General features: G+C 48.4%; 2 protein-coding genes across 5 annotated transcripts in view; one reads left to right on the forward strand and one right to left on the reverse strand.

Moving 5' to 3' along the window:
* The window catches only part of LOC144113088 (uncharacterized), a 21,479-nt gene extending 3,675 nt beyond the window's left edge, over positions 1-17,804 (forward strand). The window contains exons 1-2 of one of the 3 annotated variants that reach the window (XM_077646007.1): positions 5,613-5,972; positions 17,060-17,798. In XM_077646007.1, coding sequence (XP_077502133.1) covers positions 5,688-5,972; positions 17,060-17,479 — 705 coding nt within the window. In that variant the 5' untranslated portion in view covers positions 5,613-5,687 and the 3' untranslated portion in view covers positions 17,480-17,798. Of the gene's footprint in view, positions 1-5,612; positions 5,973-15,547; positions 15,707-17,059 lie in introns of those variants that run through there. The other 2 variants (XM_077646008.1, XM_077646010.1) reach the window with 2 other exon arrangements.
* Positions 1-18,933, reverse strand: part of LOC144113089 (uncharacterized) — a 67,858-nt gene that overhangs the window by 14,091 nt on the left and 34,834 nt on the right. The gene's annotated exons all lie outside the window — the stretch shown is intronic.

Raw genomic sequence — 18,933 nt, forward strand, 5'->3', positions numbered from 1 at the left:
TTTGGCGAACAGCTTGACGAGCAGCTATGAAGCGTATTTTTCAGCGTTAAAATTCAGCCAGCAGAGTAGCTGCTTCTGAGTAAGTATTCGCGTTTCTAGGAGAGAGATTGGCCCCTTATTGATTTCCTGAAAGCGGCTTTTCGTTGAGCTTGAACCATGACCTTACATTGCTTAAACAATCGTTTCGAGTCATCACGTTGTCCTTTATACTTTTTCGCACACTGTTCCTTGGCACGAACGAGCCGCATCATCGCCCAAGCATCCTCTCCCTAATAGCTAGCATATACTAAGCACATTAGCGAGTACAGATTTCATAGTGACACATTCAAATCATGGTTCTTTCTGCAAGCCATGCGAGATTGGAATGCGTTCCTGAATGATGTGGTCACCTGTAATTCTTTTGATGCTTTTTTGGAAGGATTGTCAAATCTTGAATGAGAATAATTGCACTGTTTTAGAATTGTTTGTTTTTATGTTGTTTTCTGTGTACATGATTTATCGGATTGTATTGCATTTCCTTGTTATTTTTTTCAAGTTATTTTGCAACCAAGATTACTATTATTATTATTATTTTCATTCCTGCAGTAACCTGACTGTAAGCGTTTTTTTATGTGCGTGTGTATAATTTATCCCTGTCCTGCAAAAGCCTCCACAGTGAGGCTAGCAGTATGTTGTAAATAAAAAAAATAAATACTTGACGCCCTAAGGTCAACTAAAGCCAGGCAGGCCTAACATAACGGGCGCACTTGAAAACACAAAACAGCGTGAGGGCCGTCCGCGTCGCTTCGCTCTGTTTGTACCGTTCTATCGCGTGTTTTGCTTCTGTTCGGCGCTCCAGTTAGATGCGGCCGATAAGAGCGCGGCCCGTCGGCCGACACAGGCACGTGAGGCGCAACTGGCAATGTTCGAGAGCAACGGAGGAGGGCCTCGACATGAGTCGAAGCTGCCTCTCGTCACACTTTCGGAAGGTGCTACGAGTGCGCAAACCGAGGCACGCTCGTCCCGTCCTACGAATTCGTCCGTGTCTTGGTCTGTGCGCATATATTTCTTCTCAAGCACAAACAAACAAGTCCTCTTCATCATGCTTGTGCAGAAGTACAAAGCTGTGGCGCGGCTGAGCGGGGTGGGACACCTTCAGACAACACATAGGAGCCTTGGTGTGAAATTAACCGAATAATAATAATAATAATTGGTTTTTGAGGAAAGGAAATGGCGCAGTATCTGTCTCATATATCGTTGGACACCTGAACCGCGCCGTAAGCGAAGGGATAAAGGAGGGAGTGAAATAAGAAAGGAAGAGAGAGGTGTCGTAGAAGAGGTCTCCGGAAATAATTTCGACCACCTGGGGATCTTTGACGTGCACTCACATCGCACAGCACACGGGCGCCTTATCGTTTTGCCTCCATAAAAACGCAGCCGCCGCGGTCGGGTTCGAACCCGGGAACTCCGGATCAGTAGTCGAGCGCACGGGCGCCTCAGCGTTTTTATGGAGGAAAAACCCTGAGGCGCCCGTGTGCTGTGCGATGTCAGTGCACGTTAAAGATCCCCAGGTGGTCGAAATTATTCCGGAGCCGTCCACTACGGCATCTCTTTCTTCCTTTCTTCTTTCACTCCCTCGTTTATCCCTTCCCTTACGGCGCGGTTCAGGTGTCCATTGATTTACGAGTCAGATACTGTGCCATTTCCTTTCCCCAAAACCAATTATTATTATTAGTCGAGCGCCCTAACCACTGAGCCACCGCGGTGGGTCGAAAAGAAGCAAGTTTGCGCACGCCGCCACTGGCATGACCGCCGTGGTGCTTCAGTTCTCCGCCTTAGGAACTCCCCACAGTGAAACGAAACTTTCGAGGCATGGTACGCAAGCTGTATGAGTTGCGTGCTTGGCTTGTGTAGCGTAGTACAGTGTGTCCAAAAATGCAATAAGTTTTGATGGTGATGCAAGAAAACTGCGCCTTATTCACGTTCGGTCCAAAAACAAAGGCATCATCTCACAGTGATGCACCTGCGAGCATGCGACAAGCAGACAACGCTGCGCGGAAGGGTGCTGGAAGGCTCTCTGTGATTTTTTTGACATATAGATGTATAGCTTTACAGTCTACCAGAACATGTTTAATGTTTTCAACACTGCTCCCTGATACTACACAAATATCATGTCCCTGTTGATATTTGCGTGCATATTGCTGGGCTCTAAGGCAACCTGTTCTAGCCTCAAACACAACGGCACTGCCTTTTGAGTTATCATACATCGTTTCCTTCCGGATTCCGCTCGTTTCAGCTATGTAACGCAATGATTATTTTGTCTCCAGTCAGCAGTCTCGGTTTCGCAGACTATATTTTTATGTTTGCGATAACTTCCTTTTCTCTGCTGTTGCCTGTGTAGCTTGTCGTAAGCTTTGTAGTCATTTTCCCACATCGCTCGTCTGCGTTTTTACTGTTCAAGTACCTGAACACTTTGGATGCGTGCCTACCCATACATATTCATTTTTCTCAGTCCCTCCTCAAACGATATTTTGCTCCTTGCTCGCGCGCCTCAAAGAACGGCCAAGCCATTTCCCCTGCATAGCTTTGCTTTTTATCTTTCAATGAGCCCGTAGGAAGAATCCGCCCATCGCTCTTTGGTTAATCTCTAGTATTTGTAACACATAGGATTTCAAGCACAGTGCCACTAAAGCCTTATCCTTGTCCCTTCTACTGCATACACACCTAGAGAATTTGTTTCTTCCCGCCAACAGAATAATCCTATACGCGTACGCTAGTGATAAATCAGGTGACGATATATTCTTCGAGCGAATATCCGCGAAAGAGTGACTAAGAGCTATAGGTAACCTGTGGTGCCGGCGGAATGGTGGCACGACAGCTCAAGGCCGGAAAGCTCCAATATTTCTCCTTTCGTTCAACTCGTTGGCAATATATCGCATAGATATATTGCGTAGCTTGAGATTATCGTGGTTCCCAAGAATCTCTTCGAAACGCCGGGCCGCATAAGTGCTAGCATAATACATGCGCCTGGTTATAATTATGATAAATACCTTTATTTGCCCTCAGCTAAAAGGAGACTAGTTTTTGCAAGAAATAAATACACTGGGCTCAAACTCCGTTCTTATCAGTGATTCTCACGTATACCGGTAATGGACAGTTTTTATCACTTCTAAAATTGAATGTAACAAAGTAAACAACCGCTCAACGCGCTGACGCATAGTATCCGCGACATTTATAGTGTCGCTGAACTCGTAACCGTTTATTATCAAAGAGCCTGCGTTGACATCTTGTTTTGGTTTATTTATTTATTGATTAGAAGTACCGTCATGACGATGTGGAAATTAATGAAGGGGGTGGTAGATTCGAAGAGAACAGGTTAATTGGGAACAGTACAACGCACTCAAATAACACCTACCTAATTAGTGTGATGACGAAAGTACTAGTTATATCGTTGTGCCCAACATCATATTTCCTTCAATATTTTTTCTAAATCTCTCAGATTCATAGCTTAATACCAAACCGGTTGCAAATGATTCCAGTCCGATGATGATAGTGCTGGAATAAAAAATTAAGTAAGCGGCAACATAGTGAACTGGAATGCCAACTATGCGTGAATAATCAATATATATGTTTATGAAACATATGGGTAGGCGGAATGAGCAAAGCGTTTTTTAATGACATTTAGGTACTAGAGCTTAAAGAAAAGACAGGCGCGATATTTTTCTGCACAGTGAAAGGGGTCTTACAGTGACATCGTGTGTTTTCTTAACTGATACACTTGATTTTCGGTCATAATTACGAAGCATAAAACTTGCTGCGTGGCTGTTAACAGTTCTAAAGTGGATACATGAATTATTTGGTTTGGGGGTCCCAGATTGGCGTAGCATATTCGAGTTTTCAAGGTGCCATAAAAAAGTTCCTTTTTAGGTAGCTGATGATGATGAAATTTTATGGCGCAAGGGCATCTGTGGCCAAAGAGTGTCATGGCACAAGGTTTTTTTTCTTCTACTCAAGGTAGGTCAAATACCCATTTCCCAACCAATTCAAAAGAAGCCGAGCACCAGGTAGGGGAAAGCTTGTACCCATTGTACCACCGGAGGGTACCCGGGGCACTAGGGATCGAACCCCGCACCTCCCGCATGCAAGGCAGATGCTCAAACAACTATAGGCCACCGCTGCGTTTTTTTTTAAAGGTATCTAAGCTTACGATTAGCGTTCCCGATAACGTAGGTGATGTGCTAGTCGCAAAAATAGTTTAGTACCAGAAAGGAACCAAGGTATATGCAGAACGTGGCTATCGAAATATTGTTGGTGCTGTAAAATATGCTCGTGATAAGATGTGACGTGAAAAGAGTATTTGTTCGCATTCCTATGTGTTTGCTACCGTTTTGCACTTTGCAAACCGATCCTCAAAACGGTTAAAATCTCCTTCGACCTCAACATCGCCCTTATTTAGTCAATAATTCGGGTAGCTGCAGTAGCTTCTGCAAATTCTCTATTGCCTCGGGTTAGCCTTCTCTTGCGCCTTGTCGTCGTTCGGCGACCCCTAGTCATTTTAGGAAGCCCTTATTAAGCGACTTGCAATTAATAACGAAATCAGAAAAAATCCTCTCAGATTATAATCGAAGGGAAAGTGAAGAGAAGTAACGCGTTTAACTAGTTTTAGTGCGCTCACTACGTCGCACCTATGAACACTTTCCGCGATCAGAAGGAATGTGTGTGAATGAGACTCTTCCGTGCGCTGATAAGAAGTCGCAAATTATTAATAATTAAATAAAGTATCGCTATGCCTAGATGTACCAGGTGTTATGCAGGATCTACACTCCTTGGACTTCCCCTTCGCAAAAAAAAAAAATCAATCTGATTACAAGTCCCCCAGGAGTTTCGATTTTTCGATGTAAACAGAATTACACGGGCTCTTTGAACTTCAATTTCTCTGTTGGTTCCGTTTTCATTTTGGTGATAATGCACAGACACCGTGTAGGTTGCGGATCCCAGATTTATTTGCCTCGCCTTCTTTCCTCAGCTGGCAGGCAAGGCTTCGGTAAGCATGAGACGTTCATTGCTGCAAGAGCTTATACCATCGCCTCGAGTTGGCTAAGCTCAGCCTCAGTACGAGTAAAGGCATAGAGTAATTAAGAAAGACCAACTGTGCTGCGAAGCTTTTCTTTTACTGGAATAGGTTTGTAATAGTCTTATTTGTATCGTGGAAGCCTAAGAATACAAAAAAAAATTCATGTTTCCAAAAAGTCAGCGTCACCATGCGATCCTTTCCTTTGTTGTAGAATGAACATTATACGCATAACAAGGGAGTAAGCGGAATTTTAACAAGCGCGTTACATTTGATATGAATCGCGCCAGCCAACCAGCTAATTACCCGAAAAATGATGGACAGGAATAAAAGGAGGTATCTGACCCCTTTTGCGAACAATGAAGCAAATCTGCGGCGTCTCGTAAAAAATGCTGCGCTTCGCATGATAGAATCCAGCAGGCCGACGCGGCGTCAACAGTGTGCGCATTCCTCACGCTGCGTATGCCACAAATACCAGAACATACAAACAATGGCTCCGTAGCATAGCAGGCAATTGATCGCATGTCTGCGGGCCCGTTCACAAGCGTCCACAGCAGAGTCGCAGCCGGAGGAAATCGCTGTTATCGTCGCTGTTCCAAAGCGCTGTAATCTGCGGCGCTCCGCCTTTCTCGTAAAGATGACGCCCTGTTTTGCTCGCTGTGGTGAGGAGCTCCCCTCCCGGCGCCTCCTCCTCTGGCGGCGCCAGCTTCTCCCAGATGCCCGGATCTTTATCGTCCGTTTTCCAGCTCATTTCAGCCCGCAACTGGATAAGTCTGGTTCCAAGCACGAAAATACCAGCAGCAAAGAGCATTGTTTATATGTGTTCTGGCGCACAGCAGACCTCAAAAAGCGGCCGAAGCGGTGCAATAGAACTTGCCAGCAAGCGTGGCTCAAGGACTGCTTTCCTGAAGTTGAGCACGAGGTGAGTGCCGAGCAGTGATTTGATTTGAGGATTTCTACTTGCCGAAGCAATGCGGCGGGCTAACCTGGATGCTGTTGTAGAGGGCTCCGGATTAATTTCGTACTCATAGGGTCGTTTAGCGTGCGCTGAAATCCCACAGCACACGGGCGACTTGACATCTACTTTCGTTGAAACCAGAATGCTGCAGGAGTGCAAAGATGCACAGGGCCTCTGCCGCCATCCCGCATGCGTCGTATATGCTGTCGAGTTTTCTTTGGATGCGACCGCATGTGAAGCACGCTGACAGCATCGGTAAGTGCTGTTCAGCCCATCGCCTAACCGCTATTGTTTCCTGGGCTGGTTTGCGTTCAGAACGGGTTTGCCTACATTCAACGACTATGAGTCTTATGAACCTAGGGCAGTTAAAGCCGAGTCAATATGTTGCTGAGTTTAACACCATTGCAGTGATCATATGCCAACCTCCAACCCACAGCTGGGGTTCAGTGCCTATAGCGCTCGGCTTCTGATCCTGAGGATGCGGGATCCCGGCCGCAACGGCGGCGGCATTTCAGAGAAGAAATGCAAGGCGTCCGTGTGCTGTACGATGTCATCTCATGTTACTAAACCCCAGTTGCTCAAAATTAATCCGAAGACCTGAACTACGGCGTTCCTTGCAGCCCGCGTGCAGCTTCGGGACGTTGAACCCCACACCTACATACAGTATGCAAACCTTTTTATTTCCCTTTCTTTCTTTCTTTTTTTCTTTCTTTCTTTTTCCTTTCCTTCCCTCATTCTTTCTTTCTTTCCCTGTTTCTTTCTTTCCTTCCTTCCTTCCTTCCTTCCTTCCTTCCTTCCTTCCTTCCTTCCTTCCTTCCTTCCTTCCTTCCTTCCTTCCTTACTTCCTTCCTTCCTTACTTACTTACTTACTTCCTTCTTCCTTTCTTCATTTCTTGTGCTTCTAAAACAGTACTAAAATAATAACTTTGCACGAAGTCATTTTCGCACATCTCTTGGAGTAAAACAGAGACACCCGGGTAAGAGGCAGAGAATTCGGCATTTACTATTAACCGAAAGGAGTGACATACCCACTACCATGGTAGTATTGAAAGTTCTCGCTCAAAAGTAAACAAACACTGAAAATGTGTGTGTGCTCCTCCTGTCCCTCATTTCTCAACTAATGTTCTCGTTAGATGAATTCTTGAGGCGAGCTTTTTGCGCTTTCCATCTCAACTCAGTAGGGATGCTGCATATATGGCCGTGCAAGTGGTGTTTTCTGCTCCGTCATTAAACGATCAGCGTGCTTCTTTCACTCTGAGTAGCCGAGTTTATCTTCCCCCGAGCTCTAGACGACATAAACCTTCCCCAATTCTCCTAAAGGTCTACTTAGCAGGTATTCTGCATCAATACAAGTTAGCAGAAATTTATTTATTTGTTCGTACCGAAAGCTAGGAAGCAACACTCCGGGCTATGAGGAACGCCTGACTAGAGTCCGGAATAAATGAAAGCACCGTGGGCTCTTTTAACGTGCACCTAAATCTCAGTGCATGGGCGTTTCTGCGTTCCCGGGTTCGAACCCGACCGCGGCGGCTGCGTTTTTATGGAGGAAAAACGCTAAGGCGCCCGTGTGCTGTGCGATGTCAATGCACGTTAAAGATCCCCAGGTGGTCGAAATTATTCCGGAGCCCTCCACTACGGGACCTCATTCTTCCTTTCTTCTTTCACTCCCTCCTTTATCCCTTCCCTTACGGCGCGGTTCAGGTGTCCAACGATATATGAGACAGATACTGCGCCATTTCCTTTCCCCCCCAAAACCAATTATTTTATTTATTCATTTATTCGCCTTCATCGAAATGCGACCGCCCGAGCCGGGATCGAGCCCGTAAATCTCACCATATACAATTCCCGCCGTTTTGGCATCCGTTGTTGCAGAAGAAAACAAACATTCCTCTCCCTACTTGCCCTTGCATGTACCGGCGGCAGCCAGGTTAACGTGTTCAGGCACTGTGTTTATCAGTGTGTCTTTAGTGTGCATGGATCAGATATAACACTGAGAGCGTGTTCCGCACTGCCGAGCGAGACTACAGCTGGAATGCATCCGGCTTTGATTTCCCTATGATAGAGAGTTTTAGGATAGTGCGATCCGCTCACGCGGGAACCCATCTGCGCATGCCCACTAGGCGCCTCTCCGAAGCGCACAAGCAGTTCGTGTTATGACAAAACACTCCATCTCCCCATCGCAACGCCAAGCGCAACCGAGTTCGTCAGTTTGGGAGCGCTGTTCGGGCTTCGCGTTACAGCTACCGCGCTTTCCCTCTCCTCATAATCTCCCCCTATACTCGCAACGCTAACATGGAAGTCGCGCACGTCGCCGCGACCAATTTCGGCCGATTCGTTACTGTCCCGTGGCCCCAAAACTGTAGCCAGCGACCGTAACGAATCGGCCAAAGCCCGTTGCGTGACGACGTCCGCGGCTCACTGTGGTCGTAACCTCTTCTTCGTAACGCCAACGACAACCGAGTTGGAGCGCTCGAATGCTACTGGTCTCTTCTCTCCTCCTAACCTTGCGCGCCTTTTCGCTACTTTTAAGTATATTGACATCGCACACCAAACGCAAAAGGCGCCCGTGTGCTGTGCGATGTCAGCGCACGTTATAGACTCTAAGAAGAGCTTCAAATGGGCCTAGTTGGTTTGTAACCTTCGACATTGTTATTGCGCTACTCAAGGTTTACACAGACAAGAACGACACATACAGGCGGGGCGCTGTCTGTATGTGTCCTTGTCTGTGTTGAGTAGCGCAATAACAGTGTCGAAGGTTATAGATTCCCACGTGGTCGAAATTATTCCGGAGCCCTCCACTACGGCATCTCTTTCTTTTTTCACTCCCACTTTCCTCCATTTCCTCACGACGCGGTTAAGGTGACCACCGAGAAGTGAGACAGATACTGCGCCACTTCCTTTCCTCAAAAAACAATTCTCAATTCTTTTCGCTACTCTCGGCTAACGATATTCGCTTTCACGTTCGCATGGGGTTAGCACGACGACGATGACCAGAACAACTCACTATTCAGCTTCAACTGAAGCCTCCCTTCAGAATTTAGACCTAGCTGTTAGTCGTGCGTTTCACCTCAAAGCGCTCGGCAGCATACATCATGACACACTAAGCGAACGTTTTTGGCAATTGAAAGCACTTGTAGCACTTCTGCATGCCCGCGGTAATTTATTGTTCGCAGTCGCGCACTTCATTGTGCACTAATTATATTCAAAGACATGTACTCACGAAAACGTCTCCCCTTAGCGTAAGCATTCTAGACGGCGTTTGAGAAGTCTTAAGGACACGATGCGCTTTGTTTTAAACCCGTGCCGAGCATCATTTTTTTTTTAATATTGCCAGGTGCCTAGCACCGCGCGGCCTCCGCGCTTTGTCGAAACGACGGCGAAGCGGCGGTTGCCTCGAGAGGCGCGCTTGGGCTAGACGTGGCTCTGGAATTAAAAGGACCGACCTCATTATCGGGTTCTCCCCTACGTCTACCTGCACGGCTCTCCTTGGATCGTGACAGTATTAAATTGCTTGTAGCGGTAGAATTTTTTCAGCACGGAACAGGAGTGCAGGAGCCTTTTTTTTTTTTAAGAACTGGATTATCCGAACGTTCCCACCATGGTGAAACTACGGTAGATTCAGATAGCATGCAGGTCCCAAGGTGTCTCGGCACTTGATAAGGTCGAGAAGTAATTTCTTGTTTTGCTTTGCTATACGCTCGTGAAAGAGTTCCGTCCTCTTGCCTTAGGTGGCCGGTCGATGGTGGCGTTCTTTATAGCGTAACGCAATAAAAGTGCGCGTGACTAAACAGCGCGCAATTAAAAGAGAAGTAGAGGCTAGACGAAATGCGGGAAGGAGCAGAGAGGGTGCTGTGGGTTCTTTAATAACGTCTAAAGTAAGTAGACAGTTTAACAAAGACGTATGAAAGCAGACGTATACTGTATTATCGGACGCCTCCTGCGCAGTGGTAGGGACGGGGCCAGGTGGGGCCACTGCGCATGCGCAGCCGGCATAATTTAATCAGGTATACGTATACAGGCTAGTGGGTGTCTGCTATACTAGACTTGGTGACAGACTATGGCTCTAAAAGAGATGAAATATATTATTTATGCTGACGACACCAGTTGATTCTGCTCTTCCACTGATATCACACAACTGACGGATACTGCGAACACAGCGCTGGCTAGTCTAATGGAATGGTCTTCCTTAAACTCAGTGTCAGTAAACAAACAAAAAAGGCGATAATATACCATGCTAAAGGGAAGGTAGTAGGGAATTTTTTTTTAATGAGGTTTAACGTCCCAAAGCAGCTCATGCTATGAGGGACGCCGTAGTGAAGGGCTCCGGAAATTTCGACCACCTGGGGTTCTTTAACGTGCACTGACATCGCGCAGCACACGGGCCTCTAGAATTTCGTCTCCATCGAAATTCCAACGCCGTGGCCGCGATCGAAGCCGCGTCGTTCGGGTCAGCAGCCGAGCGCCATAACCGCTCAGCCACCGCGGCGGCGGTAGTAAGGAATGTACCACCTATCTTTTTCAACGCACTGCAATCTAGTATGTTCCGGCATTCATATCCCTGGACATAGATTTTCCACCCACAGTGTCATGGGATGCCCAAATAAACAAGGTTTGCATTATTCTTTCTAAATTTATAGGTGTTGTCTCTCGCAATAAATATAATCTGCCCGGAAAAAAACAAAGATTGACCTTTACTACGCATTCGTTTTCTCATGTGTGGGTATTGTCATTTGGTATGGGGAAACACTACTATGTCGAATATGCATAAGCTTCTGGCTCTCCAGAAAAGAAAAAAAATATGAGTTATCACAAATGCCGCCTCTGACGGCCCAACCCGCCCTGTACGACAAAAAAATATAAATTTACCCCAATCAACAATCTATTTCAGTACAGGCTTGCTTGTTTCTAAAACGAAAAAAAAAATCACGGAGCGAAATGATTCCTGCTTGTCTCGAATTGTACAACTTCTACCACATAGAACACCCTACAACACAGAGACAATGCAATATTTGTATTACCCAATTGTATAACGAACTACGGTTTCTCTATGTTGAAATATATTCTGCCTGAATGTTTGAACACTGCTGTCTACATGAACCTAACAAAATGTCTCTATCTGCACTCCGGGAAATGTTCATTGATTAGGTTGTATATGTGACTCAGTTGAAATGTGCTTTATCATTTTTCATTCTTTGTTCTTGCTTGTTTCACGGTGTATTATATTCATCTCTGCAGTGATAAGCGGTCCCCTTTGTATAACGCATCAAGTGCCACTGCTGACTTGTCGAATTTTATGGGTGACGAAGCTCGTCAAGCGGTCATCGTGAGCCGCTTTTTTTCTTCACCCACAGTTTTTGTCTGTACGACAAAAGGTAAAACATTCATTCATTCCTTAAAGTTCACTGATGCGCCCGCTTGTAGACTTCATTTACTGTGTATACACTGCTCACGTGCAAACGCTTCAACGCCTTATTAGCGCGCCAAAATACTACCGGTGCCAACGAGCACCCGCGTTCAAAGAACCGTGTTCCGTTTATTTCTGGCGCGGCTCGCTGGTTTTATTACGTGAAATCATCAGCACCACTATTGAACCTTAGTTAACGCTGCTTAGCAAGAGCATACGCAAGTAGATCTAAGCGCCGCTCGATCGGTTAAGAGAGTCTCGAAACAAGCTAAGAAAAACTGAGTAATGCCTGTCTCAACACCGACAAGCGGGCTAAATGGTGATTCATTACAGAATCTATTTCAGGAACCACGTGGACAGTAAAAGGTTGCGGTATCAGGGAGCAGAATGTGCGCCACTCGTCAGTCTGGCTCAGTGATCGTATGTTACTGCAAGTGATACGCGTGCTGATTTGAGATTTTTTGCACTAGCTTGCGCCGTTTTGTGATGTTTCCCACCCTTGCCGATTAGTAAAGTTTCACCGCGCCTTTTCCCGCGTGTTTCGTCCACGGTGTTTCCCACAGTTTCTTTCTTCCACGGTGTTCGTCACTCGCATTCAGATCGTGCGAACATTAGCGCCGCGGTTTAAACCATCAGCTCGTGACCGTCGTGCAAAACTCAGGCCCAAGGCCGTGACCTACGGCGCTCAGGAGCAAGCTGCGTCGCCTGCAGTTTGACCTCGCCAAGACGGTCACGGTTGTCTGCAAACAATAAACACTGGGCGCGTCCTGACGTAAACCGCCATGCTGCACGCCGCCAAAGCCCGCAGCAGATAAGGACCTGCCAGCGTTTAGTTTCGCGATATCCCATACCAGAGCAGCCCCGCTGGATCCCCGGACGTGAACGCTGCCACGTTCTCCTCGCTCCGTTACCGCCTGTCTGGACATTGCGGCGGTCTCCCGTCGAGACCTTGTTGCGCAATTTTCGCCGCCTTCGCATCACAGCGTAAGGGGCAGCGCTCGAGCACGCTTCGCTGAGTCGGTGTTACGGGAGAAAGCCCGGCGTCTTGTTCGCGGCGGATGCCGGTGCACGTGCAGGGCTATAGCCTGCGGTAGCGGTTTCGTTTCGGTCGCGCATCCATATCGCGCGCCCCGGTCGAGGCGGCAACGTGGTTCTGTATACGCTCGCCGCGGCACGGGCGCAGCGGACAGGTTGTGCAACTGCCTGTCGCGTCATCCCATACGGGAACGTGTGCCTCACGCGTGGCGCTGGCAGTCCGACATCCCCTCATGCACCCGCACGTCTGCGTGACGCACCAGGCGCGGGAAGCTCTGGCGCGACGCTTTTAAGCAACCTGCACGGAAGGCGCCTAGCTATACCAATATAACAAATAAGCGCAAGAGGATAAACCAACGGTACGCAGGCCTATTAGAATAGGTCTTATCAGTCCTGTCAAAATTTGCGTCAGCATAAAACGAGACAGACACAAACTGGCGCACGTTAAGGAGCCCCAGGTGGTTTAAATTATACGAAACCCTACATAAGGCATCCCTTATAGCCTGAGTCCCTTCGGGATGGTAAACCCCACACACTAAACCAGCCAACCATTTTTTATCTAACTCCAAAGCTCCCATTGTTTTTCCCCTTGATTTTGCTGAATCAATAAACATACTATAATCTGAAGTGTGTGACTTACTTATCTTTCTCCCAAGTATATATTTTTTTCTCAGCATTGCTTACTGACGAAAAATAGCAAATTTAACGCGCGTGACATTGTATAGTATAGGATACAATGTAAGAAAAACAACAGTTCGTAACAATGGGCCAGGGTCTGCGACGTCGTGTGTTACTCCGCAGGTCAATCACAACAGTGAACGAAATCAACTTTTTAATATTTGACTGTTAAACAAGCTAGGTATCAAAATTCTAGAGCTTATAATTTTTTTCTTGTGATTAGCTTTTTGTTTAAGGTAACAATAAAAGTTTTAACAGCAGACTACTTTTTTTGCAGTGGAATAATTCTGTGCGTCGGTCTTGAATGTGGGCGGGGCTTCACTGTGGGCGGAGGTTCGACTATAACGTGCGTAAACCCGGCGTCAAAAGTTTGCGCGGCATGCGATTTGCTGATAATGGGTATTTCTGTGTAGCCTTTGCACACAGCTCGAAAATGACAGGTGGTTTGGTTGTACGCACTAAAGCGATGGCAGCAATCCTTTAATTTAAGGTTACAACAGTTGCGAAATTAACCTTTCTCATGATTCGCGTCCCCCTAAAGTTTTGACCCCAGCTGCACATGTGTATATAATTTATTTGCATATGCGGTGTTTTCCACCAGCTCTAGTTTTGAGTTGCTTTATTCTTTATGGTTTGCTGTTACACAGCCACTGCTTTTCTTTTTGGTGCACTGCGTTATGTATTTGTTCCATTTTTTGCTTCCTGTATTCACTATGCAGTGCATCTATGTATATTATTTTCTGCTGTGTGCTGAATTCTTGCTGCTTCTCTCTTATATTTTACATTACATTGTATATTTTTCATTTTTGCCTATTTTCATTTTACAAGCGGTAGCCCTTTATCGCTGCAGACATCGTTGAAACAGAATGAACGTTTTTCTCTTTAAAATGCTATAGGCTGCGGGGCAAAAATGGTGCGGTGACAAAGGCAGACTCAGGTTCTCGCAAGACGCCGTTGCTCAAGCAAAAGACTGCGTGCTCTGCCGCGCCTCTAACCGGCATGCTGTCAGTGACAGCTTTATCTGCCTTGTAGTATACTTCGATCAGTTATCGTTTTCGAGAACTGCTTGAGATCCTTCCGCATACAAGCGAGTCCAATCCACGATACAGTGTTTTTGAAAAGATAAACTCGCAGCTGTTTGTATAGCAAACAACTTTTTTGCTACGCTACGAGACGGCAAATTGCACTTTAGGCAGTCGAGTAATTCACCACAGAGCCAGCGCTAGACGTGCAGTGCTACATTTCACCACGGCTGAGTGGCCGCTCGGCCGGCACACATGCCGTACGACACGCGGCGTATAAGCCTTGCGCAGAGCAAGTTGCCCATAAAAGGTGCTTTCAAATAGTGTAAACAACGTTAGTACCACCTGCGTATGTATACCCTCGGACTGGTGAGATCTGGTAAAATACACACGTGGCAGCTAAGGCTATATTCTATTGTCCTGATCTGAGATACCCTTTACTACCGTTTATCCTAGATGTCCTTTTGTGCACAGGTAGAAGCCGGCCATGCGCCTGGCGCCGCCCATTTTCGCCGGCTGTTGGCGGCAGTGCTTCGCGAAGCGCGGAGGCCACGCGCTCTCGTGTTCTCTGTCGTATTGCTTCTACATGTAGTACACCAATCCGAGCAGCCGGAGCAGTTGCACGCGCTCGCAGTCACATTTTATGCGGGCCATTCAGTGCGCCTTGAAAGTGCCCTTTGAAGTAGCGTTGAACAGCAGAGACACTGCCGATATACCGAGGGTCCCCGTTTCCCTAACACGGCAGACTTACCCCGTCACGAAGGTGTGCAGAAAAGCCCCCAAGGGACCTTTCGAGCATACGCTACCAAGTCTCAGACAGTTTGCATCACTCCGAGTATTCTGTTGCGTGTCAGGCATAGACTGCAACCGCCTGCGCGATTCCCTCAATGTAGCTGCAACTCCCTCTGTATAACTTTCCTCCGCATCCACACTGGGGCCTAATTGTCAGATTTCCGTCCTTTGCGCTGGAAGCCAGGAACTGACCGCTCAAGCAGAACGGCCGCCTTCGCATGGCGCGGTAGTGATATCAGGTTGTGACTAGGTTTTATCGCATCGACCCCACGAACTTGTTCGAACTTTAGCCCGATTTCGCTTTGGCAAGTCATCCCTCTCTTGCAAGCAGCCCCGGAGGAACAACCTTTCTCCTATGTCCACGGACACCGCTGGCGGGGGGTCTCGCGCAGTCACATGGCGCCCGCTTGCCCGCCAGCCGTGTCAGAGGCGCGACGTCGTCTCTCGCAAGGGTTGCCGACGGGCCCGCGAAGATCTCGGGCCGGCTATCTGCGACCGAGGGAGAGGGGGAGCGCTCGCACGCGCTTCGGGGGCGCCCTTTAAAACAATCTCCCTTGCCGTCCTTACGCGGTCTAGTTGGAACTGGCGTGCTATCACCGGCCCGCTCTGGTGAGGGCTGCGCCATGTGCTCCCGCCGCGTATATAGCCCAGCCGGGGGGCGACCGCGAGACAGACCCCATCAGGGACTGACGCTGGGCTCGCGCACGCATGTTCCGCCTGCACGACGACCGCCGCTTCTGCCGGTGACAGAGGCCGCCGCCTTCGAGGTCAGTCCCTGCTGTACGGCCGCCGCGTGGGTTATTATGAATGAGCTAGTTTACCTCGCGCTACAGAGCTGCGCCGGCGAATTGTGCCGTCTGGCGCTTTCTTCTTTCACCGCATGGCCGAGAAGCTGTCAGCTGTGCATTTGCATCGAACTGTTGACGACTTCTTAGCGCGGAGAATTTTCTTTTGCCCTGTTCGTAATTCTCGGGTGGAATGGTTGTGGAGGAATTGTTGGTTTGCTTACGCCGGAAGCTGTATCACGTGTACAGTATGCAGTTTCAGCTAAGGCGTTTGTATCTCACATTTCTGACTGGTTTGAAGACATTCGAGCATCGTAGTTTGCTAGACCATACGACTCATTGCAGCTATTCTCGTTGTTGCTGTTCTCACGTTAAACACAGCGGACACTGATAACCAACTATAGAAAAGAACACCGCAAGTGCTAACTGTATTTATTTGGCTCGTTCTGTATTTGCTTGTGCTGATTCATGCTCTCAGCTTGGATGACACCTATGAACCGGAAATATTTATACAAAGCTGGACGAAGAGGCACTTTTCTGACAAACCCCTTGTGTTCTCTGTCCACCTTTGTTCGTTATATACTATTGTGCTGTACAAGTGATGTCTCCCGTGGGCAATATCCGTTGGTGCTCCGAAGCTAGATTTTGCTACGAACGCTGCATCCGAGCTTATTTCTCTCTTTGTTTTGTTCTGTCAGCATATCCTACGTAGCATCCATGGCCATAGTTCTGATCACATAGCAGTTACATCCTCTGGGCTCAGGATAGAATTAGGTGGGAACCTTTTTCATGCTTCCAGTGGTCATTTTATTACCTAACGTCAACTATCTCTTCAAAGGCTGTGTGAATCACACACTGGTGTACTGCAGCTGTTTGCATATTCTGACAGCATCCCTCTTGCGTGATGTATGAGGCGCTCGAATGTTCGCAAAAAAAAAAATGGAATCAAAAGACAGGCACCCTTTTTTCGGGAAGTCACGTCACTGGGTTTTAAATACGAACGACGCTTCGGTTTTAGAATTCGAAATACTGTGGTATAGGACGAGCTACAATATCAGCTTGTTTCGGCGCAGGAGAGGATAAGAAAAGTTGCATACTGTGATGAATACGTTCAACCTGGGAAACGATAAGAACTGCTCTACGATTGGCCAGCCTTTTTAAGTGCTTATCGAGCGACCGCTCACTCGGGTCTCAGTTTCGCAGCGCGGGCTAACGAGGCAGGCTGCCAGCAGCGGCAGTCTGCCCTCGGGAGCGGCCAGCATGAAGCGAGGCTGCGCGCTCGTCGGCAGCCTCTCGACCTCAACAGTGACCGGTCGCCGTGTCGCCTCCTTCCAGATGCCCTTCCTCATGGCGAGCGAAGCTAAGCAGAGCAGCCCGTCCACATGGGCCGTGCTCAGTGCCGGCGCCCTGGCCACGCTGGCCGTGCTGGGCACCTACCTGACGGTGGCGTGGCACCCGGCCTTCCTGCCACTGCTCATCCTGCCGCTGTTCGGCCTGTGCCACGTGCTCGTCTACCCCAAGGCGGCCAAGCGGGGCTTCATCGGTCCCCCAGTCATCCGCTACGCCATGCCAGAGGAGTTCCGCTGCACCGTGTTGGTGGCCAAACCGCAGCCCGACTACCAGACCATCCCGGTGGAGAAGGTGCAGCCGCCGCCCCCTGCCGCCCCCGTGCGACCGGCGACCCACTGTGCCGCCTACTGCGCGCCCATCGTGCCGGCCTTCCACGCGCCGCCGCCAGTCATCGCCGTCATGTAGCGGCGCCCAGTTCCATGACTCGACCGCGCGCTGGTTACGCGGCCCCTCCAAGCAGCAACCGCCACACGGCCGGAGCAATCTCCTCACGGCGCCGAAGAAGGCGCGTGCTCCTCGGACAGTGCTCGTGTGGCGGCAGAGTGTGTCGCCCGAGGTGAACTCTATAGCTGCTGTCCAGCAATCTCGCCCTGCTGCAGCTTCGCCCATGTCGCTCGGGAAGCGGCAACGAGGCACTGCACGCTACTGTGATCTGTTTCATGACATCTGCATAACGTACGGTACTTGTAAATACCTATTTATGATGTAAATAAACTAACGCTGCACCGGTTTCACGCGTTACTTTGTCGCTGCCGGCGCGCGCGCATGCTGTTGCGTGCTTTTTCAACGCGATGCCATGCTGTGTGCTTCACGCCGAGCAGTCTGTATCGTGGTACGGCGCTAATCGCGATACGCTCTTGCGACAGCTTCAGCGTGGCCTTTTATGGCTCGAGGGACTTAAAGTTGCGTAACATGCCCGCGGCCCTTCACCGCACTAGCATCTGCCGTTTTGGGAGAAGCGTATCGCATAATCTTACCTCTGCCCCCTTACCCTTTCCATTTTTCCCGCTTTTTTTTTTGTCTAATGGCGAGAATGCAGCCTCGCACTTGTCGACAGCCTAGCCTTAATGTAGTCATGAGGCCGTCTGCGCTCTTACGTCAGCGATGACCTGTACTTTGCCGCTCTCAAATTCGATGAATTCGCGCAAATGCACTTCGAGTTATTTGAGCGAAAAAATTCAAGAATAGCAATGAAGCTATGATTTTTAGAAAAACATCTCGCGTTTCTTGCGTAAATAAGCCTCCCAGGCATCCCGACAGACTGCGTGATAAACGCGGATGGCTAACGCGCAGGCTACGGCAATACTGAAATAGCTGCACCGCCCGATTTCGCAGTTTCCAGAGCGTGCCACTAGGTCCTCGGCCATGAAATTCCAGGTATCGCAAGACAAACGCGATAACACACCCTGTCCGCGGCGCAGACAAAAAAAAGTTGCTATCTCTTCCCGGACAGCTCGTTAGCTGACGGGCTAATAAATGCTTTGTCAAGACATGGCTCAGCCCTTCTGCCAAATCACCAGCTTGAACTGGTCGCCTTACATATACTGGCACACGAAGTTCAGCCGAAGTTAAGATGAAGAGAGAATGGCGCGGACGGATGGATTTGGAAGCAAATTTGCGAACAGGTTCCGACCTTCGGAACGAATTAAGAAGTTTTTAGTTGAAAAGCTCTAAGGTTGGTGCTGGCGGAAAGAGTTGAAAGCGCTGTGTGATACATAAACGCAAGGCACCCGACATATTACCGCGTACTGCCTTTCATGTCGAATCCCGTCTGAATAAGGCTTCTAAAGGCTGCGCCAGTTTATCTAGGTGAAAAGAAAAATACAAATATGCCAGCAAAATCAACGCCCCTTCAAAGC

The sequence above is a fragment of the Amblyomma americanum genome, chromosome 1 (genome assembly GCF_052857255.1).
Source record: "Amblyomma americanum isolate KBUSLIRL-KWMA chromosome 1, ASM5285725v1, whole genome shotgun sequence".
Classification (NCBI taxonomy): domain Eukaryota; kingdom Metazoa; phylum Arthropoda; class Arachnida; order Ixodida; family Ixodidae; genus Amblyomma; species Amblyomma americanum.